Source organism: Capricornis sumatraensis, chromosome 3, assembly GCF_032405125.1.
Source record: "Capricornis sumatraensis isolate serow.1 chromosome 3, serow.2, whole genome shotgun sequence".
NCBI lineage: Eukaryota > Metazoa > Chordata > Mammalia > Artiodactyla > Bovidae > Capricornis > Capricornis sumatraensis.
In genome coordinates this window covers 63,490,559-63,516,013 of record NC_091071.1, presented here as the reverse complement: position 1 = coordinate 63,516,013, position 25,455 = coordinate 63,490,559, and the positions used below count along the sequence as shown (strand labels likewise).

Below are 25,455 nucleotides of genomic sequence, written 5' to 3'. Positions count from 1 at the left end.
AAAGGCCAGAAAAGTAGAAAATATTTTGTATGTTTATAGTTCTATTTTTCACCATTTGTGAAGTAAGCTAAAATGAGCTGAAACTGTCAGCATGGCAAGTCTTTTGGGAGAGGCTTTGCCCTTGGACATGTGCAACTTTTGATGACTTACATGCTGTTTTTGACACGGGGAATTCTGTCAAGGAATCAGGAAATGAGTAATGTGTTTTCAGCTCACACTTCAAGCTGGAAATGATCTTTGTAATAAAAGAGTCAAAAAATTACAGCTCTTGCCCAGCCCCTCAGTCAGCAGTTTTACAGCAAATCTTGGGCTGAGCAGACTCAGAACTCAGCGCTGATTAGGGAGAGTGAGTGCTCTAGGTAATAGAATGGCTAACTGTAACTAAAGGTTCTCTCTGAACACTTCCCTCCATTATTTAACTGAGAGTAAGTGAGAGGGCGTGCAAGCCAGGGGCACGGAACCAATGCAGCTATCCTTGTGTCATCTCCCCTAGGACCTGGGCTCACCCCCTCCCTTTATCCTATCATGGCCAACAAAGGTTCCCCACTCAAATAGGGACCATTCTTCTGGTGTTGTCTCATATTTGCTTATTTTCTCCAGCTTTTATCCTACTCGATTTAACTGTCAAAGCAACTTTCTTAGAATATCCATTTAACATATGAAAAAAACTAAGACTGAGAGGGTAAGTAGCTTGTCCAAGATCAACAGCTACTAAACCAGGATTCAATCCTAACCAGACTAACCAGACTAATGCCAAAGACAAGGCTTTAAATCTTCTCCCTGTACGGCCTTTCCCTGGGATAAAGCCCGAAGCCGCCTTCTGCAGGGGAAAATGGATGGGAGTGGGGGCCCTGCCTTAAAAGTGTACCTCTAGTGAGCTCTGAACATTTCTGGGAGCACCTGTGAGGATTAGCCTTCCCAGAGAACTTATTTGGAGGTTTACTTCCTGAGGATGTACCGAAAGGGTATTTTTATTTAAAGTGCCCGGTGAAAGACTTTTTGAAAGAAATAAGAGAACGTTGTGCCTTCTCTCCAGTCTTAAGGGCAGCAGGAAGGCATGTAGTCACAGGACCTCTCTAGGCCAGGAGCTCTGGCGCCTCCCTCTGGGGAGGAGACGGGTTAGGGGGTGGGAGGTGAGCTAGGGGTGGGGATACTGTCACTGGGGGCTGGGACCTAGATTATTTCCTTCCACTCTCATTACAAACTGAAAAAAAAAAAAAGACACTGCAGTAAGATTAGGGGAAGGAGAAAGCCACACTTAGACACAGATCTTGGGACAAGAATAAAAGCTGGAGAGAATAAGCAAATATGGGACGACACAAGAGGAACCTGTCCCAATCCAAGCGGGGAACCTCTGCTTGGCTACGATGGGATAAGGGGAGTGGATGAGCCCAGGTCCTGTCCTGGGCAAGATGATACAAGGAGGGCACTGCTGTTCTGTCCCCAGCAGGGTTCTGTCCCCCTGGCTTACATGGCCTCTCACTTGCCCTCATGTTCTGCCTCTCTCTCTTTTACTCTTCCCTGTTATTGCTATTATTGTTGCTGTTGCTATTTCACCCTTAAAAAGGCTTGCTAAGTTTTCCTGCAAAGTACTTTACATCCCTCATTGAACTACACTGACAAAAGTACATAGATATAGACACATAATTCTCTTAAATATTTATGTAAATATTACACTATTCATATTCATGTATAATATTTATAAATACATAATTTTAAACTACAGATCCATTCAGAAGCTAATGTATATGTACATATGTAAGCATATGTAGATCTCATTCCACAGTTTCGTTTAGTTGCTCTCAAAGTATCATACCGTCTTCATACAGTTCTGAGATAAGAAATCCTTCCAGATAGTCTTGCATATGGATTCCTGGGCTAGGGAGGGTGGTGGATACCCCTTGATTATTACAGAGTTTGGTGACTGGTGGGGTGGAGGTTGAGTGGAGGTAAAGAGACAAAACCAAGAGGGCAACACCAGAATCCTGCCTGGGAATGCTACTTTTGACTTTGGCACAAAAAAAGCACAAGGGACATACAAGTCCACACAAATAAATCCGCCTCTAAAAGGTGAGATTGTTTACAAGGCTCGGAGTTGGGCTGAAAATTTGGGAGTGTCAGGAGTAATTTTCGTGTCTAAGGACAAGAGGTATCTGAGTCACACAGACAAGAGGCTGCTGACTATGAACTCAAATGGTCAATTAGTGGGTAAGGAGACCACGATATTAGCACTTTCTAGGTAATGGGAGTCGTGGGGTTCCCTAGGTCGGGTAGGTAGATAATTAAGAAGTGGTACCAATGAAAACGAGGTAAGTCAGATAGATCTTTTTCCTCCAGGACCTTTGTCACCCCAAAATGTGCGGTTTCTGGTCAGTCTGGATGTTCCTGTTTTCCTTTGTCTGCCCACAGAGCCCCGTTGTTCACAAGATGTATGGTTTCCTGCCATTTGGCCTGTGCCCCCATTTCTCTGCTCATATCTAGCTGCTTGCCTATTCTAACAGTATTATATCACTTTTATGTGGAATCATTTAAAAATGATACAAATGAATTTATTTACAAAACAGAAATAGACTCGCAGATACAGAAAACAAACGTAGGGTTACCAAAGGGGAAAGGGTGGGGGAGCAATAGAGACACGCTACCATGTATATAATACAGATGAAGAACAAGGCCCTACTGTATGGCACGGAGAGCTATATTCAATAAGTTACGATAACCTATAATGAAAAAGAATCTGAAAAAGATTATCTAAATAACTGAATCATTTTGCTGTATACCAGAACTAACACAACATTATAAATCAACTACATATCAATTTTTAAAAAGCAGTGGAACCAGTGAGAATGCTGACTTTCATTGGTAAATGGCCATTCATGCTTCAACCCACTTATCTGAGCCCTCTTCAGCCCTCCACTAGGAGGTAGGCAAGGAGTGAGAAAATGAGATGTTCCGTGTGTCTGTGTGTCTGTGTGTGTGTGTGTGTGAGAGAGAGAGAGAGAGAGAGAGAGAGAGAGAGGGAGAAAGAGAGAGAAGATTCCATCATAGCAATATGAAGTAGGGTTTAAGTGGGGCTAATTTATAGTGTGTTATCCTTTATATAGTTTCAGAAATTCTCAAACAATGGATGAAGTAACTCTCTAGAGATCTGAATTCAATGAGAGTGAAGGAGGCATGACTCAACATTTGCTGTTCCAAATTCCTGTCTTCTGCTCTTTCTTCCAACTCATGATAATTTCTCACTATAAAAATACAATTATAAGTAATAAAGTGACAGTTTTATTGACCACATCCTAAAATCTTCACATGTATCATCTCATTTATTGAGGCAGGTGACAGAGCCAGCATTGAACAACAGTTCTGCACACAGACCTTAATGTTCTACTAGTGATTCTTATTCGCTGGCTGCATGTTTAAAGTTCACCTGTATAATGAACTCAACCTGTAGATATTTGTGTTTATTTCTTACTAAAGAGATGTTACATATAAACAAAGCAGGACTATCTCAGAGGGAGAGCAAAAAATCCCTTCCTTCCGTTCTTTCCTCCCTCCTTTTTCTCCTTCAACTATTCATCCAAAACCATTCAATAAATACCAAAGTACCCTGCTAGACTCTGGGAATATGGTTGCAAAAAAAAAAAAAAGACACAGATCCTTGTTGCTTCCAGACATCATGGTCTGGTTAGGAAGGGGAAAAGTATACAGATGGTTATGCTAAGCTTAGTATTCAACTCTTTGCGACTCCACGGTTTGTAGCCTGCCAGGCTCCTCTGTCCATGGGTATTCTCTAGGCAGGAATACTGGAGTGGGTAGCCTATCGCTTCTCTAGCGGATCTTCCTGACCCGGGTATTGACCTGGGGGTCTCCTGCTTTACCAGCTGAGATACTAGGGAAGCCCCACATAGATGGTTGGCTGTTAATTTTAAGTCTTCTAAACCTTCAACCAGAATTCTGCAGGTACCACTGACTCTATTTACCCTCTTCCTTGGTTTTCTCTTCCTAACAATGTCTCACTTGATACACTGAATATTTTGAAGCCTGTACATGTCTTATATCGTATTGTACCATATAATGTTATCTAGACATTGACATTTAATCTGCTCTGCTTATTTCATGTGGGTGAGTCGCTCAGTCATATTTGACTCTTGACATCCCAGGACTGTAGTCAACCAGTCTCCTCTGTCCATGGAATTCTCCAGGAAAGAATTTTCGAGTGGGTTGCCATTTCCTTCTCCAGGGGATCTGCCCAACTTAGAGATCGAATCTGGGTCTCCCACATTGCAAGCATATTCTTTACTATATGAGCCACCAGGGAAGCCAAACTTATTTTATAGATATAAATAAAATCTTTGCTAATAGAAGTTGGGAAAAAAAATAGGTATTGGGTCTAAACAAGCTGGGATTCAGGGGAGACTAGAGCTATACTTTTAGAACTTAGTGGGTCTGAGGGGAGATGGAATACAGGCCTGGGAAACAGGGCCGAGTTCTCAGTGGGATGCTCATGTCTGTGGTGGGGAAGGGTGGGGGGCTTGCATGGTGACAAGATCAGCTTCCCCCATCTGCATCACACATTATCACAGTGGAGCTTTTTTCTTACAGTAATAAAAGTTGTGAATTTCCAGATTATCTATACATATTCAAAATACATTCATAATATATTTTAAATCCTGACAAATTAATTTGGGATCATCCCTTTTAATAAACCTAAAATTTTAAATCTGTACTTATAATAACCGTACACAGGTGGTACAATGGTAAAGAATAGGTAAAAAGTAGGAAATGGCAATGAACTCCAGTATTCTAACCTGCAAAATTCTACGGACAGAGGAGCTTGGTGAGCTACAGTCTATGGGGTTGCCAAGGGCCAGACACAACTGAGCACTCATGCATTATGCAACATATACGGCTGGGCTGCAGGGGATCTGTGATCATCCCTGAATTATAATCCTTGAAATTATATGTGAAACTATGTGCACATGTGTATTTTTCTAGAGAGGGTCTGTAACTTTCATCAAATTCAAATCCTTGACACTAAAATTTGACCCCATAAATAAATAATTAAAAATTGAAAAGCTAAACTCCATAACAAGGACTTTTCCCCCTCAAAGATTAGAGCTTTTAGCATAAGTTCTGACATAAATATATTGCACTTACATCAAGAGCCACAGACTGCTTGGCCCATGACTTCTTCACTTGATCATACATTATGGTATTGTTGATGCCAAGGCCACAAAAGATGACAAAAGCCTAGGAAAGAGAGAGTTCACTAATTAAAAATTGCAATAACTCATTGGCATAATCTAATATAAAAGCAGACAGGCATCAGGAATGGGCCAGAAAATATAATTTTATTGTACACAGAGGTAGGCGTTAGGGAAATATGTACATTAAAATTCTTAATTACTATTGTCATGTAACAGCTTTATCGCTCACACTGCACAAGAGAAAAATTATTAATTTAATGTTATTGTGAAGAAATAACTTTATACATTTAGAAACATATAGTCCATTTAAATGTGTTCTTACTTTATTTAGGTTGTGAACCTATTTTAGTCATTTCATTCCATTTAACCAAAAGCAACCTCTTTCAAAAGCTAGGGTATAAAAGAGTTTGGTAAATAAACCAAGCGATTGTATCCATAAGGTAAATGTTAAGGGGACGGAGGATTTAGATTTTGAACCAGTCAGTAAAGAAGCTCTGATGTACTCTCAGCTAGAGAAAAATAATCCAGGGGCTTTCATGTTGGCTACTGGTGCAAAGTCTACCAGGAAGCCTGTTCAAGGTGAACCTCTCCAGCTGAGGGCAGACAGGGGTAAATACATGGAAGCTTAGAAACAGAAGAGAGGGGATGGCAGTGCCCCTGGCAGAGCTGGTTAGAGGTCTCAAGGCTGAACGCACATGAACAAGAAAAAGATAAGACGATTTACACTTCAGAGAGAAGAAGGCAATTCAGTCCCATGGAAAGCAATCAATTAGGATAAAAAAAAACCTGATTCATGAAAAACAGAATCAAATCTTACCTAAACACTGATACATTCTTTAAATCTTCCTTTAAATTTCATCACGCTGCCAAAGTATAATGATTAAAAATTGTCAATTAATAATTACTTATCCTTCCTAATGTGGGCAAGCTATAACCAGGAGACTACTACTGACTCAGCTATAACCCCTGGTTCAGACATTTATTTTCTTACCTCGAAAAGTCGTTGATCAGCATCATCGAAAGGTTTCCCATCGAGTCTATTTAACACTTGAGCCACTCCTGTGAGAAGAGGTTGGGAGATGTGGTCATTTTTGACACTGGACATCGTATTCCTACAGTACAGTAAGATGACTCCAGCCTCCTTTAAGTGCAGACACTCAGCTTAATCCCAGGTTGCTCTAACACCTGCTGCCTGTGTGAGAGCAGATGTGAGGTGTACAGGGATGCACCCCATTTTCCAGCTCTGATATCCAGACCAGGTCTCAGTGAAGCCTGGAATTCTACCAGGTATTAACCAGATTCCCCAAAAATGGTTTTCAAGATGACTATGTACAGTAATTGATATATCATGGTGTACACATTTATACAGTTACATGCATATATATATACACGTATGTATGTGTGTGTTCTCAGTAGTGTCTGACTCTTTGTGACCCCATGGACTGTAGCCTGCCAGACTCCTTTGTCTATGGAATTTTCCAAGCAAGAATACTGGAGTGAGTTGCCATTTCCTTCTCCAGGGGACCTTCCTGACCCAGGGGTCAAACCGACATCTCTTGTACCTCCTGCATTGGCAGGCAGATTCTTCACCACTGTGAGACCTCCTGGGAAGCCATATATAACTACAAAAATTAAATTATACAAATTAAAAATATATATAATTAAAATGTTTTCAATTCTCTGAAGCATAGTGCTTGAATGAGGCAGCATGTCATAGTGATTAACAACACAGGCTCTGGAGCTAAACAGCCTTGGTTTGAATTTCAGCTCCATTGATAGTAGTGTTACTGTGAGCACATTACTTAACACTGAATTTCTTCATTTGTAAAATTAGGATTAAAATGTTAACTATCTCAGTGGGTTATAAAGATTAAATAAGATAACATTTGAATAATATTTGTAAAGCATATTGCTCCACATGGACAGAACATTCAAGAAATGTTAAGAATTATGATACAGTTAACCTTCAAAGGAAGGCTAGTTTTGTTGCCTGCTACCAGTGGGGCTAAACTAGTTTTACAAAATTTAACTTATGTGGGTCTTCTTTCCAAAGTTCATGTCCAACATTATACTAGATGTTTTGGGCATGACCCAGGGATCATGGCACTATCAAAGCACACAAGTTTAACTAGAAAAATTCAACAATCTTGAAAACATTCCCTTGTGTCCCTATATATATATATACACTAAATATACAAGACAAGAGAATACTCTACACATGGACATCACCAGATGGTCAACACTGAAATCAGACTGATAATATTCTTTGCAGCCAAAGATGGAGACGCTCTATACAGTTAGCAAAAACAAGACTGGGAGCTGACTGTGACTCAGATCATGAACTCCTTATTGCCAAATTCAGATTTAAATTGAAGAAAGTGGAGAAAACAATTAGACCATTCAGGTATGACCTAAATCAAACAGTGGAAGTGAGAAATAGATTTAAGGGATTAGATCTGATAGATAGAGTGCCTGATAAACTATGGACGGAGGTTTGTGACATTGTACAGGAGACAGGGATCAAGACCATCCCCAAGAAAAGGAAATGCAAAAAAGCAAAATGGCTGCTTGAGGAGGCCTTACAAATAGCTGTGAAAAGAAGGGAAGTGAAAAGCAAAGGAGAAAAGGAAAGACATACCCATCTGAATGCAGCGCTCCAAAGAATGGCAAGGAGAGATAAGAAAGCTTTCCTTGGTGATCAATGCAAAGAAATAGAGGAAAACAACAGAATAGGAAAGACTAGAGATCTCTTCAAGAAAATTAGAGATACCAAGGAAAAATTTCATGCAAAGATGGGCTCAATAAAGGACAGAAGTGGTAGGGACCTAACAGAAGCAGAAGATATTAAGAAGAGGTGGCAAGAATACAGAGAAGAACTGTACAAAAAAGATCTTCATGACCCAGATAATCATGATGGTGTGATCACTCACCTAGAGCCAGACATCCTGGAATGCGAAGTCAAGTGGGTCTTAGGAAGCATCACTACGAACAAAGCTAGTGGAGGTGATGGAATTCCAGTTGAGCTGTTTCAAATCCTGAAAGATGATGCTGTGAAAGTGCTACACTCAATATGCCAGCAAATTTGGAAAACTCAGCAGTGGCCACAGGACTGGAAAAGGTCAGTTTTCATTCCAATTCCAAAGAAAGGCCAAAGAATGCACAAACTACCACACAATTGCACTCACCTCACATGCTAGTAAGGTAATGCTCAAAATTCTCCAAGCCAGGCTTCAGCAATACGTGAACCGTGACCTTCCTGATGTTCAGGCTGGTTTTAGAAAAGGCAGAGGAACCAGAGATCAAATTGCCAACATCTGCTGGATCATCAAAAAAGCAAGAAAGTTCCAGAAAAACATCTATTTCTGCTTTATTGACTATGCCAAAGCCTTTGACTGTGTGGATCACAACAAACTGTGGAAAATTCTTCCAGAGATGGGAATACCAGACCACCTGACCTGCCTCTTGAGAAATCCGTATACAGGTCAGGAAGCAACAGTTAGAACTGTACACGGAACAACAGACTGGTTCCAAATAGGAAAAGGAGTACGTCAAGGCTGTATATTGTCACCCTGCTTATTTAACTTATATGCAGAGTACATCATGAGAAACGCTGAGCTGGAGGAAGCACAAGCTGGAATCAGGATTGCCGGGAAAAATATCAACAACCTCAGATATGCAGATGACACCACCCTTATGGCAGAAAGTAAAGAACTAAAGAAGAACCCTCTTGATGCAAGTGAAAGAGGAGAGTGAAAACGTTGGCTTAAAACTCAACATTCAGAAAACTAAGATCATGGCATCTGGTCCCATCACTTCATGGGAAACAGATGGGGAAACAGTGGAAACAGTGGCTGACTTTATTTTTTTGGGCTCCAAAATCACTGCAGATGATGATTGCAGCCATGAAATTAAAAGACGCTTACTCCTTGGAAGGAAAGTTATGACCAACCTAGACAACATATTAAAAAGCAGAGTCATTATTTTATCAACAAAGGTCCGTCTCGTTAAGGCTATGGTTTTTCCAGTGTTCATGTATGGATGTGAGAGTTGGACTATAAAGAAAGCTGAGCACTGAAGAATTGATGCTTTTGAACTGTGGTGTTGGAGAAGACTCTTGAGAGTCCCTTGGACTGCAAGGAGATCCAACCAGTCCATCCTAAAGGAGATCAGTCCTGGGTGTTCATTGGTAGGACTGGTGTTGAAACTGAAATTCCAATCCTTTGGCCACCTGATGTGAAGAGCTGACTCATTTGAAAAGACCCTGATGCTGGGAAGGATTGAGGGCAGGAGGAGAAGGGGACAACAGAGGATGAGATGGTTGGATGGCATCACCGACTCAAAGGGCATGGGTTTGGGTGAACTCCGGGAGTTGGTGATGGACAGGGAGGCCTGGCGTGCTGCGGTTCATGGAGTCGAAAGAGTCGGACATGACTGAGCGACTGAACTGAACATATATATATATATATATTTAAAACTGTAATTCTAAGTGCTTTGATTTTTAAAAAACACCTAACTTCCCATCAGGGAGCTATGTCATCATATGGTAGAAGACATGTATAATAAAATACAAAGCTTTTAGTGTGTTACAAGCAAACTACAGTCTTATTTGTGAAAGAAAATAGATGTTTATACTTAGAAATAAATTTAAGACTGCATGTGAGACTGCCATTGGACATCTACAGATAATGCAGGCTGTTTCTCATGGACTTTCTCTTCTCATTAAACTTAAATATATTCTGGGACTTCCCAAGGTGGTCCAGTGGTTAGGATTCCATGCTTCCTCTGCTGAGGGAAGAGGGTCCTTCATAGGGGAACTAAGATCCAGCACAGCCAAAACAAACAAGCAAACCTTAAATATGTTTAAAACTTGACACGTGATGTAATTTAAGGCTTTGTACTAGAGATTCAATTTCTCAAATCTTAGAATCTTCTTTATGTTCAAAAATACTAATATTTTCTGCAAATTAAGAAAACTGATGAAAAAATTCTCTTAGAATTAAGTGTTAATATTTATAGAAAACTAAATCCTTTGGTAAGTCCACTATCTTAGAGTTTAAGAGGAAGCCTTAGGGTGAAGCAAAGAGATAAATTTATATTAGTTCCCAAATGTATTAGCTGCCTTATGTCTGTTAGAAGAAAGATACATTTTCCTTATGTTTAAACAACTACTGTCTCCCCCCTTCTTGACTTTAACTACTGACCACTTCTTGCTTAACTTTAGGTTTGAGATTTTCCTGAATGAAGTTTTGAGGGAAAGGAAAGGTGCAGGGAGGGAGAGAAAAATTGGCAACTGCTCTGGCCCACAATTTCCATATTCAGGGGAAAGTATTACCTATATTGGAACCATCGAGGCAGAAACCATACATTTCAGTGTATGTCTTTGAATTTATCCCATGTGTAAAAGCATAGATGTAAACACAGAGATGTACTAGGATTAAAAAGCCTGAGTTCTATTTGGGACTCTGCTAATAACTCCACTTTGTGACCTTATTCAAATCTTTTCTCTCTCTTTGTGCCTCAATTTCCACAGAGTAAGATAAAAGAGTTCAGTTAGCTGCTTTCTGAAATCCCCACCAACTTCAAAATGATCGGTTCTTATTTAAAGGAATAAATATTTGTGCATTGTCCTGCTTAATGTTGATTCATCAGGAGTCTTCACTTGTGAGATTACACAAGAGTATGAAACATAAGTTGATAAGGACATGAAAAGGGGGTACATTTAAAAAACAGATAGATATACTTTAAAGTAAATTGCATTTTTGTTTTAATATAAGAAGTTTGATAATTTGGGTAATGTCTTACCAATTATTTGGTGGTTGCTATTCCAAATAGGTACGCACAGAACCGATCTTATGTGAAAACCAGATATCTGGTCAGCCTAGGACATAAGAAAGTAATTAATTAAAATTAAATATTATCTACCCATTTCTGATACATGGCTTACCACTCTTCATAACAAGTGTTTAAAAGTAACTTTTAAAAAGACATAATTTTAATGCATATACTTGCCTGTCTCTTTTCAGTTAAAACATCACAACAATGTACATCCCAAAGAAATCAAGCCATAGCATTATTTATACTAATGATGTACCAGAAATAACCTGAACATTACACTGGAGGAAGTTGGTTAAGTAAATCACAGCACAGTGGAATATTATCCATCTAATCAAAATCATGCTGTAGAAGGATATTTATAAACAGGGAAAATTTTAGTATATTAAGTGCTACTAGTTGGGGCTTCCCTGATAGCTCAGTTGGTTAAGAATCCGCCTGCAATGCAGGAAACCCTGGTTCGATTCCTGGGTTGGGAAGATCTCCTGGAGAAGGAAATGGCAACCCACTCCAGTACTCTTGCCTGGAGAATCCCATGGGCGGAGGAGCCTGGTGGGCTACAGTCCATGGGATCGCAAAGCGTCAGACACGACTGAGCAACTTCATTTTCACTTTCACTAGCCTTAGTGCCTGTGGGTGTACAAATACATATTATGCACATTGGAAAATCGTGGAAAAATTATAAGCATAATAGTTCCCCTTGAATTGTTTGTCCACGGAAGTGTTTGTTTCTTTGCTTTTAAAATAGACTTTATTTAAAAAAAAACAAATAGGTTCATAACTAATGAGACCAAATACAGAGTTCCCAAATACCTTCCACCACCACACATACACACAGTGACACACCCTTCACTATCAACATCCCTCACCAGAGTGGTCCATTTGTTGCAACTGATGAACCCACACTGATTCATCATTATTATTCAAATTCCATGGTTTACATTAGGATTCATGATCGATGCTATACATTCTGTGGGTTTTAACAACTTTATAATGTCACATATCTACCATTATAGTATCACACAGTGTAGCTGCTCTGCCCTAAAAGTCCTCGGTATGCCACCTACTCATCTACCCATCCCTCTGGCAATCACTGATCCTTTTTTCTTCCAGCTCTATTGAGGTATAATTGACAAAACTGTAACTTATTTAAAGTGTACAACATGATGATTTAATATATGTATATGCCGTGAGAGAACCCTGCCTATGGGAGTTTTTTTTAAACTCCTGTTTCTATATTCTAAATTTTAGATAATTAATTACCTGTATACAAGAGAAAAGGTTATTTTCTAAACAGAGCTAAAGGGGAACAATGGTGTTCAATGGTGCAGAACAGTCAAATAGGATAAGTGCTGAAAATGGGCTACTGGCTTTAGTAACACAGGATCAGTTCACTTCAGTTCAGTCAGTCACTCAGTCGTGTCCAACTCTTTGCAACCCCATGAATCGCAGCACGCCGGGCCTCCCTGTCCATCACCAACTCCCAGAATTCACTCAAACTCATGTGCATCGAGTCGGTGAAGCCATCCAGCCACCTCATCCTCTGTTGTCCCCTTCTCCTCTTGCCCCCAATCCCTCCCAGCATCAGGGTCTTTTCCAATGAGTCAACTCTTTGCATCGGGTGGCCAAAGTATTGGAGTTTCAGCCTCAGCATCAGTCCTTCCAATGAACACCCAGGACTGGTCTCCTTTAGGATGGACTGGTTGGAGATAGCTGAATGCAAAGACAGTCAAGGAAAGAAGGAATGGGATCAGGAACAGAAGTTAAGCGGTTAGTTCTGGAGGAGAGGAAGGCCACAATGAGTGAGCAGAGCTAGAGCCCCGCATGGGCTGAGCCCAGGAGGCAGGGAGAGGTGACTGAGAACGCTGAGAATGTTCCTAAGTCGTTCCCACTGTGGCTGAAGGAGAGAAGTGAGGCAGCACTAACTGGCTATGAGAACAGGGAAGAGGGGGAGGTGACAAATTGCTTGCTGATGAGCCCAACAAGATGGGAGAGAGGAAGAGAAAAGGACGACAGAGTGTGATGAGAGTGAATTTTCTGGTTTTAAGATCATTAAAGCAATTCTCTGGTTGTCTGTTTGTGGCTATGGCCGTTGTTTCTGGAAAGTTAAGCTAATTTAGGTTAGTGTATATGACTACAGCTCTGGGAGTGGGTGGTGGACAGGGAACCCTGGCATGCTGCATGCAGTCCATGGGGTTGCAAAGAGTCGGACACGACTAAGTGACTGAACTGAACTGAACTGTTATGACTATATGAGACAGCAAGGCCTGGGAGTGCCTGGTGATCCCTCTGTAGGGATTGAAAGAGAAGGAGACGGGAGATGAAGCCCACTGTAGAAGCACAAGACCTTGAAAAATGAATGCCAAGCAGGGCAAGGAGGAAGAAGAAAGTATGGAGGAGTCATCTCTGTGCACCAGGAAACCCAAGTCTGCAGATGGCCTCAGTCAATGAGCTCAAAAATAGCTGTTGGCCTCTCGGTCCCAACCAAGTCCCCAAACTCTTCATGCCTCAGTTTTGTCATCAATGTTTATCTCTTGCACACCAAACTATTAACACTGGTTATCTCCAGATGTTGGCATTAGAGCACCTTCTCATCATTTCTTCTTTCTGCTTTTTCTTATTTTCCAGGTCATTTTATGAGACTATGTGTGTGAAAGGGCTTCAGACTGTGTAAGATGTTTTGTCATCCAAACAATATTACTAGTCAATATTACTAGTATTAAAAGAAAACACCTTTCCAGGAATATTTGCTCCATTGTTCCACAGGTTCCCTGCTCCATCATTCTTAGATTAAAATTTACACCATTAGAATCTCAAATGTTAGGCCATGTGAGAATAAGTAGCCTTTCCAGGAGGCTATCATTAAAATAAATATATTATCTAGGGGTGCCTAGTTCTTTCCAATTAAAGATGTATATACTAACAATTTTGCTTAGTCTCTGTCCTCACTGGGTCTTTCCAGTTAATGGACATAATTTAAGACTGTTTACCTCATGGAGCCATCAAAATATACTGTCATATTTTCCAGACTCTCAAAGGCACTCAAAGGCAATGTTAAAAGAATTGGTGATAACATAATATTATTCATTACCATTCAATGTGTTTTCTTTCCCTAGAACGATATGTGCAACTTTAATAGTAATCTAAGGTAATATTTTATCCCTCAAATGCCAATCTACCAGTGGGAAATTCTGGCTCTAGGACAAGGGAGGGAGATATTCTGAGTCAGTCCCCTGACTTCCCTGAAACAAAGGGACATTTCTTTATGCCAATCGCATCTGCACGTAGGCTTCTAGAACACTGCCAACAAATGATTTCTTAGATTCCTGACAAAAGCACTCTTCAAAAATAACCAACCTTTGGGCTTAAAGCAGAGGCATCATACCCACCACTGAGGCAGCAAAGTCGGTTTGACTTAGAACTATGGGACGTCATATTGCAGCTTCCCCATTGGATACCTTATTCAAGTCTCAGTAACTCTGCTGACTCTGCTTGCCCTCCTGGGCATCTGGAAATCCAGTATCCATTGTCCAGTCTTCCCTACCAAACCCTACTCTCTGGAAAGGCTCTCGAACTGGTTTATACTAAGTGCCAGCGACTGAGAGATTACCGGGAGCAAATTACACCTTGGCAGATTCACACAGCCCTGTCTCTTAATGGTTCCATTTCTGCACATTTCCTTTTGTAACAGAAGCATAACTGATAGACCAGAAGGCATTATAAAGAATGAAAAAGGAGCTGTCCTGCCAGGCTAGCACTCAGCATCCCGGATTGCAGCAGCGCTTTGCTGTGAAGATCTGGCAGGTGAAAGGAGCTTTAATGCTCTAAGTCAAAGGATCTCAGAGCCTGAAGCCCCATTATCCTTAAGTGCTACATGGCAAGGGGAAGAACTATTGACTTCTCTATAACAGGCTTTAATAAAAAAGAAAGAAAGAACTTTACAGGGAAGAACTGCATAAGACTGAAGAGTGAGAGACTCAATATTCTGACACCTCAGATTTAACTGTAACTCTGGCGATCAGCTCCCCATGGCACAGGAGAGCTGGTGCTGACGGATTTCCCACCACTCCTGAATCTGTAACACACAGACCACCAAACCATCCATGCATAAGACTCACCCTACTTCTTAGTTACTTTCTGCCTTTCCCCTTGCTGAATGCTTTTCTTGTTTAAATGTTGGGTTCAATTGTTCATTTTTCTTGCAGGCAGAAAACAAATTCTTCATGAAATGGCTCGGAAAACTCTTTACCCATAACTATACAAATGGAGGGAAATATTAAATTAAGCAACAGAGTAGTATACCTTATATTGACTAAATAATAGCTGGCTGTGCATTAGTGTACTTGTTTTAAGGTGTTCTTTTGATCTACTATTTAAAAAAAAGGGCAGAAAGCTGCACAGATGATGTGCTACAGTGCAACTAATTATTGGGAGTTGAGTTCACAAGCACAATGCCTTCTAAAGGCAAGGCCAGAATAAATGTTTCATGGTGAAGGCATTTATAAATAGAAAATGTGCTTCAAGAAGCCACCTGATACAGGACAGGTCATCTGCAAATGGTTTATATATATGCTGCTGGGAGAGCCTCAGACAAGGATCTTGGCATAAAATCCAACCAAAACTGTGCTGGCAAGGGCAATAGAAAATAATCCATCTGAATGCCTCAAAGATACAACGAGGCAAGTTAGTGTACTTAGATCTTGCATTATCTAAATTCTGGTTTTGAGTGGCAGTTTATAGTTTTTAGAAGACTCATAATAGCCTGATTAAATATAATTTCACAGAAAGATATAAAAAGTCTAACACTTTTAAACATCTTTATAATTTTGCATGATTATAAAAATAATATATACATGTGTGAAATTGTTAAAATCAAAAGCTATAATCTTGCCATCTCTAGAAATGGCAACTATTAACCATTTGGGATAAGTTCTGGATCTTTTCCTGAAAATATCTAATATGTTACATATCTATTTATAACATATTCAATAGAAATGGCAACTATTAACCATTTGGGATAAGTTCTGGATCTTTTCCTGAAAATATCTAATATGTTACATATCTATTTATAACATATTCAATAATACATAATTATTAATAAATAACAGATAATATGTTTAACAATACTGAACAATATTCAACAATAATGCCTATTAGTTTTTAGGGATACCTCAGTGAGTAAAACCGACAAAATTATTACCTTTTCTGAGCTCACATTCTAGTGAGAGAAGACAGATGGTAAACAATAGAAAAAAACATATAAATAAATTCTATGTAAGAAGGTATTAAAATTATGGGGAAAAAGTAGAGCAGGATAAAAGGGATTAGAAATACAAGGACGTCAGACCTTACTAACAGATAATATTTGAATAATGACCATAAAAACTAAAGATGTGATCCATACAGATATTGAAGGAAGAGTATTTCAGCAGAGGAGTAGTCAGTCCAAAAGCCCTGAGGTCACTGTGTGGGTGGTATGTTCTAGAACTAACAAGGAGACCAGTGTGGCTGGAGAAGTGTGAATGAGGTCTGGGGATAGATAATGAAGCAACATGTTGTGTAAGGCATTGTAAGGCTCTGAAAGAACTGTGAATTTGGATTTTACTCTAGTGAAATGAGACCGTGAAGAGTTTGTGAGCAGAGTTGTGATACAACATACTTAAAAACTTTAAACCTCTGGCTATCTTCCCTGGTGCCTCAGAGGTTAAAGCATCTGCCTCCAGTGCAGGAGACCGGGTTTGATCCCTGGGTTGGGAAGATCCCCTGGAGAAGGAAATGGCAATCCACCCCAGTATTCTTGCCTGGAGAATCCCATGGATGGAGAAGCCTCGTAGGTTACAGTCCACGGGGTCGCAAAGAGTTGGACATGACTGAGCGACTTCACCTCACCTAATGTATCAAGAACAGGGTGTGGAAGGAAAGAGTGGGAGCCAAGCAGTAGATTATGAAGTTATATCCATGAAATAGTCCAGAGATGATGGTGGCCTGGATCTGGGTGGCAGCAGCTGAGTGTTGAGAAGTGGTCAGACTTTGGATAAATTTTACAGGTAGAGCCAGTTGCACTTCCTAATGAGTTAGATGTGCAACATAGGAGAATCATGACTATAACATTTTCGGCTTGCACCAGGAAGGACTGCTGCTGCTGCTGGTGCTAAATCACTTCAGTCGTGTCCGACTCTGTGTGACCCCATAGACGGCAGCCCACCAGGCTCCCCCCTCCCTGGGATTCTCCAGGCAAGAACACTGGAGTAGGTTGCCATTTCCTTCTCCAATGCATGGAAGTGAAAAGTGAAAGTGAAGTTGCTCAGTCATGTCCGGCTCTTTGCAACCCCATGGACTGCAGCCCACCAGGCTCCTCCATCCCTGGGATTTTCCAGGCAAGAGTACTGGAGTGGGGTGCCATCACGCAGTTGCCTTAATAAAGATAGGGAAACAGAAAAACAAGCTTGGCAGAAAAAAGATTGTGAGTTCTGTTCTGGACATGTTAGGTTTGAGGTGTCTTTTAGAAAATATACCCACATATATTATTCTAAATATACTTTTAAACATTATTCTAAACTTACTTCTCTATGTTTGCTTTAATTCTTGTGGACATTTTTCCATATCAGGACATACCGATTATTTCATGGGATACTTTGTATAGACTCAAGTTTAGTCTTTATTATGCCGTGGTAGGCAGGATCCTAAAGATGGTTGCTAAGATTCACACGTGCCCACTCTCCATTTTGTACAGATCTGGTATAATCCCCATTCCTCAAGTATGGGTGGGCAGGACCTGTGAATATGAGAGGACTGTCACTTCCCAGATTAGGTCATGTTATAAGGCGAAGGTGATGGCACAGCCATCTCTGAGAGTACATTGTCACTCCTGACATTATGTGAGCCTCTGTGAGAGCCAAATGGAGCTCTTCCTCCTGGCTTTGAAGAAGTAAACTGCCATATTGTGAGAGGGCCATGTGGCTTATACCTGAGGGCAAGCTCAGGGAGCTATGAGAGACTTTCCGTCAGCAGTCAGTAAGAAAATGGGAACCTCAGTCTGCAACTGTAAGGAACCCAATTCTGCCAACAACCTGAACAGGCTTTGAAAAGAATGCCAAGACCAAGTGAGAATGCCACTGGCCAGCTCCTGCTTTCTACGCCATGAGACCCTAGCAGAGAAACCAGTGATGCCATGCCAGAAACTGTGAGATAATAAACAGATGTTTGCCTTAAGCTTCTACATTTGTAGTAATTTGTTACACGGCAAAAGAAAATTAACATACATGATATTCCTGTCAATGTCTTTAGAAAGCCAAGCATGAATACCCCCACCGTGGAGCAAATGACTGATTAGACTACAAAACCCACTAGCATAATATCCCATGAAAATGAGTGTTTCTTGAGTCACTATAAGTAAATATAATCCGTTATACTTAATAGATTTTTTTCTGTTTTTCGAGAATTGCAGAACCTTGTAATAGAACAAACATACAGTAATCTTCATAAGACTACAGAATTTAAAAGCCAGAAATTTGATTCTGGCTTGATAACTATCTTATATAACCATTCTGTCATAATTTTCCACACATAAATAAAAGAATTTGGCCTTAAAACCAAGCTCGCTATCAAGCCCAGCAGGCACCACTCTTAGGAGTCAACTCAAATAGGCAGGCAGGAGGCAAGTAATCACTGTGCCTTGGTGGCTAAGCCGCTCTGTTCACCACAAGGAGGGGACTCCATTAAATATTTAAAACAATCACAAAGAGAACACGCAGCAGGTGGACAACGATGATTACTTGCCCACAGCCCTCACAGCAAGTGCCTGACAGCACCTGGGAGGAGGTTAACATCACATTAATGACATCCCTTTGTAGATTCTATCAAAATGAGGACTGATAGTTTCACAACTGAGATTTCAAAATAGTGAAGACAAAGAGGGCTTCCCAAGTGGCACTAGTGGTGAAGAATCCACTTGCCAAGAAGGAGACCTGGGTTCGATCCCTGGCTTGGGAAGACGCCCTGGAGGAGGGCATGGCAACCCACTCCAGTGTTCTGGCCTGGAGAATGCCATGGACAGAGGAGCCTGGCAGGCTACAGTCCGTGGGGTTGCAAAGAGTCAGACGCGACTAAAGCAACCTACCACATACACAGGGAAGGCAAAGAAGTTAGAAATACAGTTTCTACTTCAACAGCACAGCTAAGGCAAACCTTGATGGAATAAATTCTCTGATAAGTCACTGGATTTTTGTTGTATGTTTTAAAGATTGGTGGGTTGCTTGGACCTGGACAGTAGCCAGCTCTCCAAATCTGAGCATCTCTTATGTGCATAGGTGGGCTTCCCTGGTTGCTCCATGGTAAAGAATCTGCCTGCAGTGCAGGAGATGCAGGTTTGTTCCCTGGGTCGGGAGGATCTCCTGGAGAAGGAAATGGGAGCCCACTCCAATATTCTTGCCTGGGGAATCCCATGGACAGAGGAGCCTGGAAGGCTACAGACCATGGGGTCACAAAAGAGTCAGACATGATTTAGCAACTAAACAACAACGTGCATAGGTAGCCTGGCCCCTGGATAACTGGCCGGCCACTCTTGTGAAGAGCCAGGGTCACACATGGCTGGTCCCTACGTGGGAGGATATGGTGAACATCCCCGCACAGAACATGTGTCCAGCTTCATACATCTTTGTAGCTAACACATGCTATTGTTCTTCTCTGGCCAGGCAGGTTAAAGACCTGGCTTTCTTGAAGACCTACAAGTCATCAGATTATTGCCACCATCTCTTCTTTACTGCCCATGAACAATCATGCTTTATTCCTTTCTTTAGCTAGAGACTTTCCTCTTCTTCCCCACTGTCTCTGGAGGAAGAGGACATCACGTTGGTTTGTCCATGATTAAGATCTACTCATCTGTGGTTGCATGTAAAGATGTTCTCATTTAGAGAAAGCACCTGTCTCCAGCACTCCCTCAGAACCAAAAACTTAGTCCTCAACCAGATTAAAATCTTTACCTGACATTTAAATATTTATATAGTTATAGGAGTATAACCATAAGCATGATTTACAAAACATTTATATAGAATTTTATATGCTACAATATGTATAAAAGTAGTATGCCTAAGGCTACCCAGCTGGTGACTGGGGAAGGTGGGACAAAAAGGTTGGTCTGCTGGCCACAAGTTCACATCTCTGTGGAGAGAGACATGACAGTGGCAACCCTGCTTTCCAGGCAGCCCCTGAGTAGCTGGTCCCCCTGAGAGGCCACTTAGGGAGAGAGGAGGGAACTAGGTACCACAAGGTCCACAGGCTGTTCTGCGCCCTGTCTCAAGGAAGCTGTATGGCCTCAGGCAAGTGACTTCAGCTCTCTGAGCCTCTGCTTCTTCACTTGTAAATTAAAGAAATCTCTAATATTTATATTAACTGCAAGCTGATGTATCTACAGTCTGAAACAGCAGAAATAAGGCCAATCCACTAGGGGAGCTCTATTCCAGTTCACTACTAATGATTGGAGTCCTTATTCATGTTCAGTGAAGAGAATCCAAATGGCCAGGATTACCCAGTAAGCCACTGAGAAAAGTAGGATAGATACCAGTGCTCAGAATAGACTTATGTTGAGAAAATCTATAAGAAAAAAATAGGAAATGCTTTGAAAAGGATTCCCCATGAAACTCCTCTGCAAATTATGATTTTTGTTAACCAGCTTCAAATTATTTGGGGAAGTCAGTAATGTAGAGAATATAAAAGCACATGCTTTCTCCAATGGAGATACCTACTGGAGATAATCCATTAATCCTATATTTAGAAAATGATTTCCTCATATTCTACCACCAATAAACAATGATTTATTGTAATTATTGGGAAAAACTATGGACCTATGTACCAGACTTAAGAAGAGAGGACTCAAACCTTTGCAAGAAGAGAGCACAGTTCTAAAAGGTACCCTCTACCTCTAAGATAATCCTAGAATTACCTTTAGTGAAAGGGTGAAACAATTCCATTTTGCCTGAGTATTTTTTTACCTTGGGGAAAATACTATGTTAACGAAAGAAATTATCTGAATTGATGGTCTTTATGTTATGATCTATACCATCTTACATCAGGCTTTGAAAGGAGAAGGCTCATGCCTCTCAGCCTCTTGGGGGAGAGCACTGTGGCTCTGTTTCATTCATCATTAACACAAGCAGTTGACACTGATCAGTGAAACAAAATATTCTTGAAAAGGGAGGAAGCCTAAGCAGATAAATAATTCTTTTTTCCTGGTATGATACTTAACACATACACCATAACACACATACATTTGTAGGACAAATCTATCTAGGCAGAATTCGCACTCTCTTTCACCTCTATCCGCATTGATTAATTCTTTTCCAATTTTCTTCCTCTGCATGAGAAAGGAAACATAAGGAATTTTAAATTTCAGCACCACTCAAAGAGAACATGTAGAAATCATGACATATTGCCAGATCTGCATTTAAAATTGGTATTAGTTGTGCGGCAGCTCGAAAGCCTTTTAGGGGGAAGGCCAAGAAAAAATGGTGGTCTAGATACTTGCTTTATTTTACCATAGGGAAGAAAGTGATTTCACAAAATGGTCACTACTTAACCTACCACAGTTTACTGTCTTCAGACATCATTGCCTCTAACTACTGGATCAGAGCATGAATTTTTAATGTTCAATCCCATAGAACTAACTGTTGCATTTCTGCTCAAGAGCCCAAATTGTTCTTTTTTGTAAATGAGTGAGCAGGCTGTCTTATATTGGAATGGGCTGTAAGTGTGGAGAAAAATGTAAATTGACTGTAAATCACCAATCAGGAAGAGATGTGATAAGAGTCTGCCCGTAGACATAAGGATATGGGATATTCAGGCTCACTATATTGTATTAGCAAGAAGCATTCTTGAGATACTAATTATTTTTTGCTACATAAGCTATTTTTCAAAAGGAAAAAGGGCAATGATTGGGCAAGAACTTTTTATTCTCCTGTTAAAGGTGGAGATACTTGTAGCCTGAGACTGAGCAGGTCACTCTCCTAGGTACAGATGCTGGAAGAGCTCTTGCACGTGTGTACCTGGAGGTATGGACAGGAATGGCCAAGAAGGTAGTTATGCATGTAACATCATGCAAATGTCCACCAGCACTATAGTGGATGGAGCGACACATTCGTACAGTGGAACACTTACCAGCACTGAAAACAAATGAACAAACTACAAGGGCTCTTGATTCAGGAATTTATACTGAATTTGAAAAAGCAAGCCACAGAAGAAGACATACAGCATAATTCAATTCGTATAAAGTTCAGAGATGTGCAAAACATGTAATAACATGTAAAAAATGTAATATATAAAACCTACATGATGAAACTATTGTTGTTTAGTTGCTAAGTCGTGTCCAGCTCTTTTGCAGCCCCATGGACTGTAGCCTGCCAAGCTCCTCTGTCCATGGGATTTCCCAGGCACGAATACTGGAGTGGGTTGCCATTTCCTTCTCCAGGGGATCTTCCCAACCCAGAGATCGAACTCATGTCTCCTGCATTGGCAGGCAGATTTTTATCACAAAGCCACTGGGAAGCCCCAGTGAAACTATACATAAAAGCAAAAAATTGTTAAATTCAAATTAGGATAATGGTTTACCTCTGTGTGGGAAATAAAGGAGACTGAACTAAGGAAGATCAATACAAGGATTCAGAAGCAGTGATCGAGTTCTTTCTCTTAAATTGGGTGGTGGGCATTGACTCTATCATGTTTTATTGGGAAGCTTCATCATGTTTTATTATACTTTTGCATATGCCTTATGAACCAACTTTTAAAATGGTGTAAATACGTTGACTCTTTTTGCTTCCCCAGAATTTGACTTTTGGTCCAAAGCTAAGAGCAGAATAATAGCAATCCATACCAAACCTGGCACTATAATTTGGGGTAAGAATCAACCATCATCTCTTAACTATCTAATATAATATGTTGACTTTGTAACGAATGGGCAATTAACTGTTTTTTTTTCCTATAGTGAGCCTTTCAGTTTGTTCAGTACTACTAATGTTAATAATAGAATACTGAGACAATTTCTTCCTAAAACTGTGTGTTTACAAATCTGTTGTTCAGCATTCTGAAATCAAGAAGGAAAGAAGCATAGCAAAAGGCAAAACTTTATAACATCAGTCCTAACCCAATCATAATGTTAACACATATATTGACACCTATAAATCATTTCTGCTTTGCTAGTTACAGAACCAAGGTTGGTGGTGTTTTTCCTTACAGGACGAGACCTAAAGAAATTCTGGATTGTCTACTCTCCCAAGGAAGGTATTTCAAAGCTCAGAAATAATGTATCAGAAACTGAAGCTAGCCAGAGTGTGGTTAGCATTGGGGTAGCTAAGGGAGCACACTGGAGACACCCAACCCAGACAGGGAGCTCACGAAAGGATGTCCAAGATACAGGCATCGCAGCTAGATGCTGGAGAATAAATAGAAAATACATAGTAGATGTGACCTGGGGGAAGAGAATTCTGGGCAGCTACAGAAGCATAAATTTCAGGAATTTAAACTTTCCATGCCATGTTCAGTCACTCAGTCATACCCGACTCATTGTGACCCCATGGACTGTAGCCTGTCAGGCTTCTCTGTCCATGGGATATCCAGGCAAAAAGACTGGAGTGGGTTACCAGGGATCGAACCTGCATCTGCTGCTCCTGCGTTGGTAGGCGGATTCTTTACCACCGTGCCACCTGGGAAGCCCATGAAGAGATCTGCAAAGATCTGAATGAAGTTATCAATTTGACCTGGAGTCCAACCTCCCCACCATTGTTGCATCCCACCCTAGACCCTGGAGACAGTACAGGGCAGGATTCAGAGGCTGGGCTTTGGAGTCTGAGCTGCTGCTGCTGCTGCTGCTGCTAAGTCGCGTCAGTCGTGTCCAACTCTGTGCGACCCCATAGACGGCAGCCCACCAGGCTCCGCCGTCCCTGGGATTCTCCAGGCAAGAACACTGGAGTGGGTTGCCATTTCCTTCTCCAATGCATGGAAGTGAAAAGTGAAAGTGGAGTCTGAGAAACCAGGACTAACTCTCACTTCCAATTAAATGTTCAGTTATCATTACTGATCTAGTCTCTGTTCTGCAGCCAGTGTGATCTTTTCAAAGTATAACTCCTTCTTCTCCCTCATTGATAACTTGACTACTGATTCCCCTTGCCCATGATAAATACTCAAACTTCTTAACACATCTTTCAAAGCCTCTGGATGATCTGGCCCCTGCTTTCTCCTCCAGCCTCATCTACCCAGCCCTCCAGCTATGTTAACTCATCTCTGTTCCCAGACTCCTCATGTTCTCAGTCTTGCCTGGAACACATATCTCATCACCATTGTCATCATAACACTCCTGCTACTATTCAGACCTTAGCTTGGTAACCTAGTAATTTAATCTCCTAATTTATTGAATACACACCACACACACACAGAGGCATTTTATGAGTTCATGTAAATTTATCTATATGATACCCTATACTACCTTAGAATTAAACTTCTGCCAAGTCAGAATCTACATTGTCTTAATATATTTTGCACATCAGCACAATGCATGCCTACATAATTAACATTAAACAGTAACAGAAGCCAACGTACCATTCCTTGGGAGCAATCTTTTAAAATATGGTAGCTGTTCTAATATCTATTGGGAAATAATTATGTTACATACACATTTTTATTACTAACCATTTCATCGTTTAACATAAACTGTTTAATATAAAATGTGCCTGAATATATTTAATTGCATGGGTTTAACTACATGTTTAATATAAAATGTTCCTCATAGTAAAAAAGAGCACCAGGCTAGAGAGTTAAGAGTGTCTTTGCAGTTATGTGCGTTAACATGAAACACTGAATCCGAATGTCCATCAACACCATAATCGATTTAAAAAATGATGCTGAGTCATACAGTGGAATACTTTGCAGCAGTGAAAATAAATGAATGAATTACACACGCATGTGACTCAGGAACATAAACTGAATGAAAAAGCAAGACACAGAAGAATACATACAGTATAATTCAATTATATAAAGTTCAGAGGTGTGTAAAATGGAACAATGTAAGTGGCAGGGTCAAATATATGCAGTGAAACTATATAGCCATTTTGCCACAAATCAGGGTAGAGAAAGGAAGATGTCCTGTCAAACACAGCATTTATACTCAGTTGTGTCCGACTCTTTGCAACCCCATTGATTTTACAGCCCATGGAATTCTCCAGACCAGAATATTAGAATGGGTAGCCTTTCCCTTCTCCAGGAGATCTTCCCCACCCAGGAATCAAACCAGGGTCTCCTGCATTGCAGGTGGATTCTTTACCAGCTAAGCCACAAGGGAAGTCCAAGAATACTGGAGTGGGTATCATATCCCTTCTCCAGCAGATCTTCCCAATCCAGGAATCGAACCAGGGTCTCCTGCACTGCAGGGGGATTCTGT

The 25,455-nt window shown here is 40.7% G+C and overlaps 1 protein-coding gene across 1 annotated transcript in view; it reads right to left on the bottom strand.

Annotated features, from left to right (window-relative positions):
* The window catches only part of PDE11A (phosphodiesterase 11A), a 425,952-nt gene that overhangs the window by 185,847 nt on the left and 214,650 nt on the right, over positions 1–25,455 (bottom strand). Inside the window, exons 7-9 of the mRNA XM_068968072.1 lie at positions 11,004–11,079; positions 6,193–6,260; positions 5,152–5,244 (exon numbers count right to left, since the gene is read on the bottom strand). Of these exons, the coding sequence (XP_068824173.1) occupies positions 5,152–5,244; positions 6,193–6,260; positions 11,004–11,079 (237 nt within the window). The remainder of the gene's footprint in view (positions 1–5,151; positions 5,245–6,192; positions 6,261–11,003; positions 11,080–25,455) is intronic.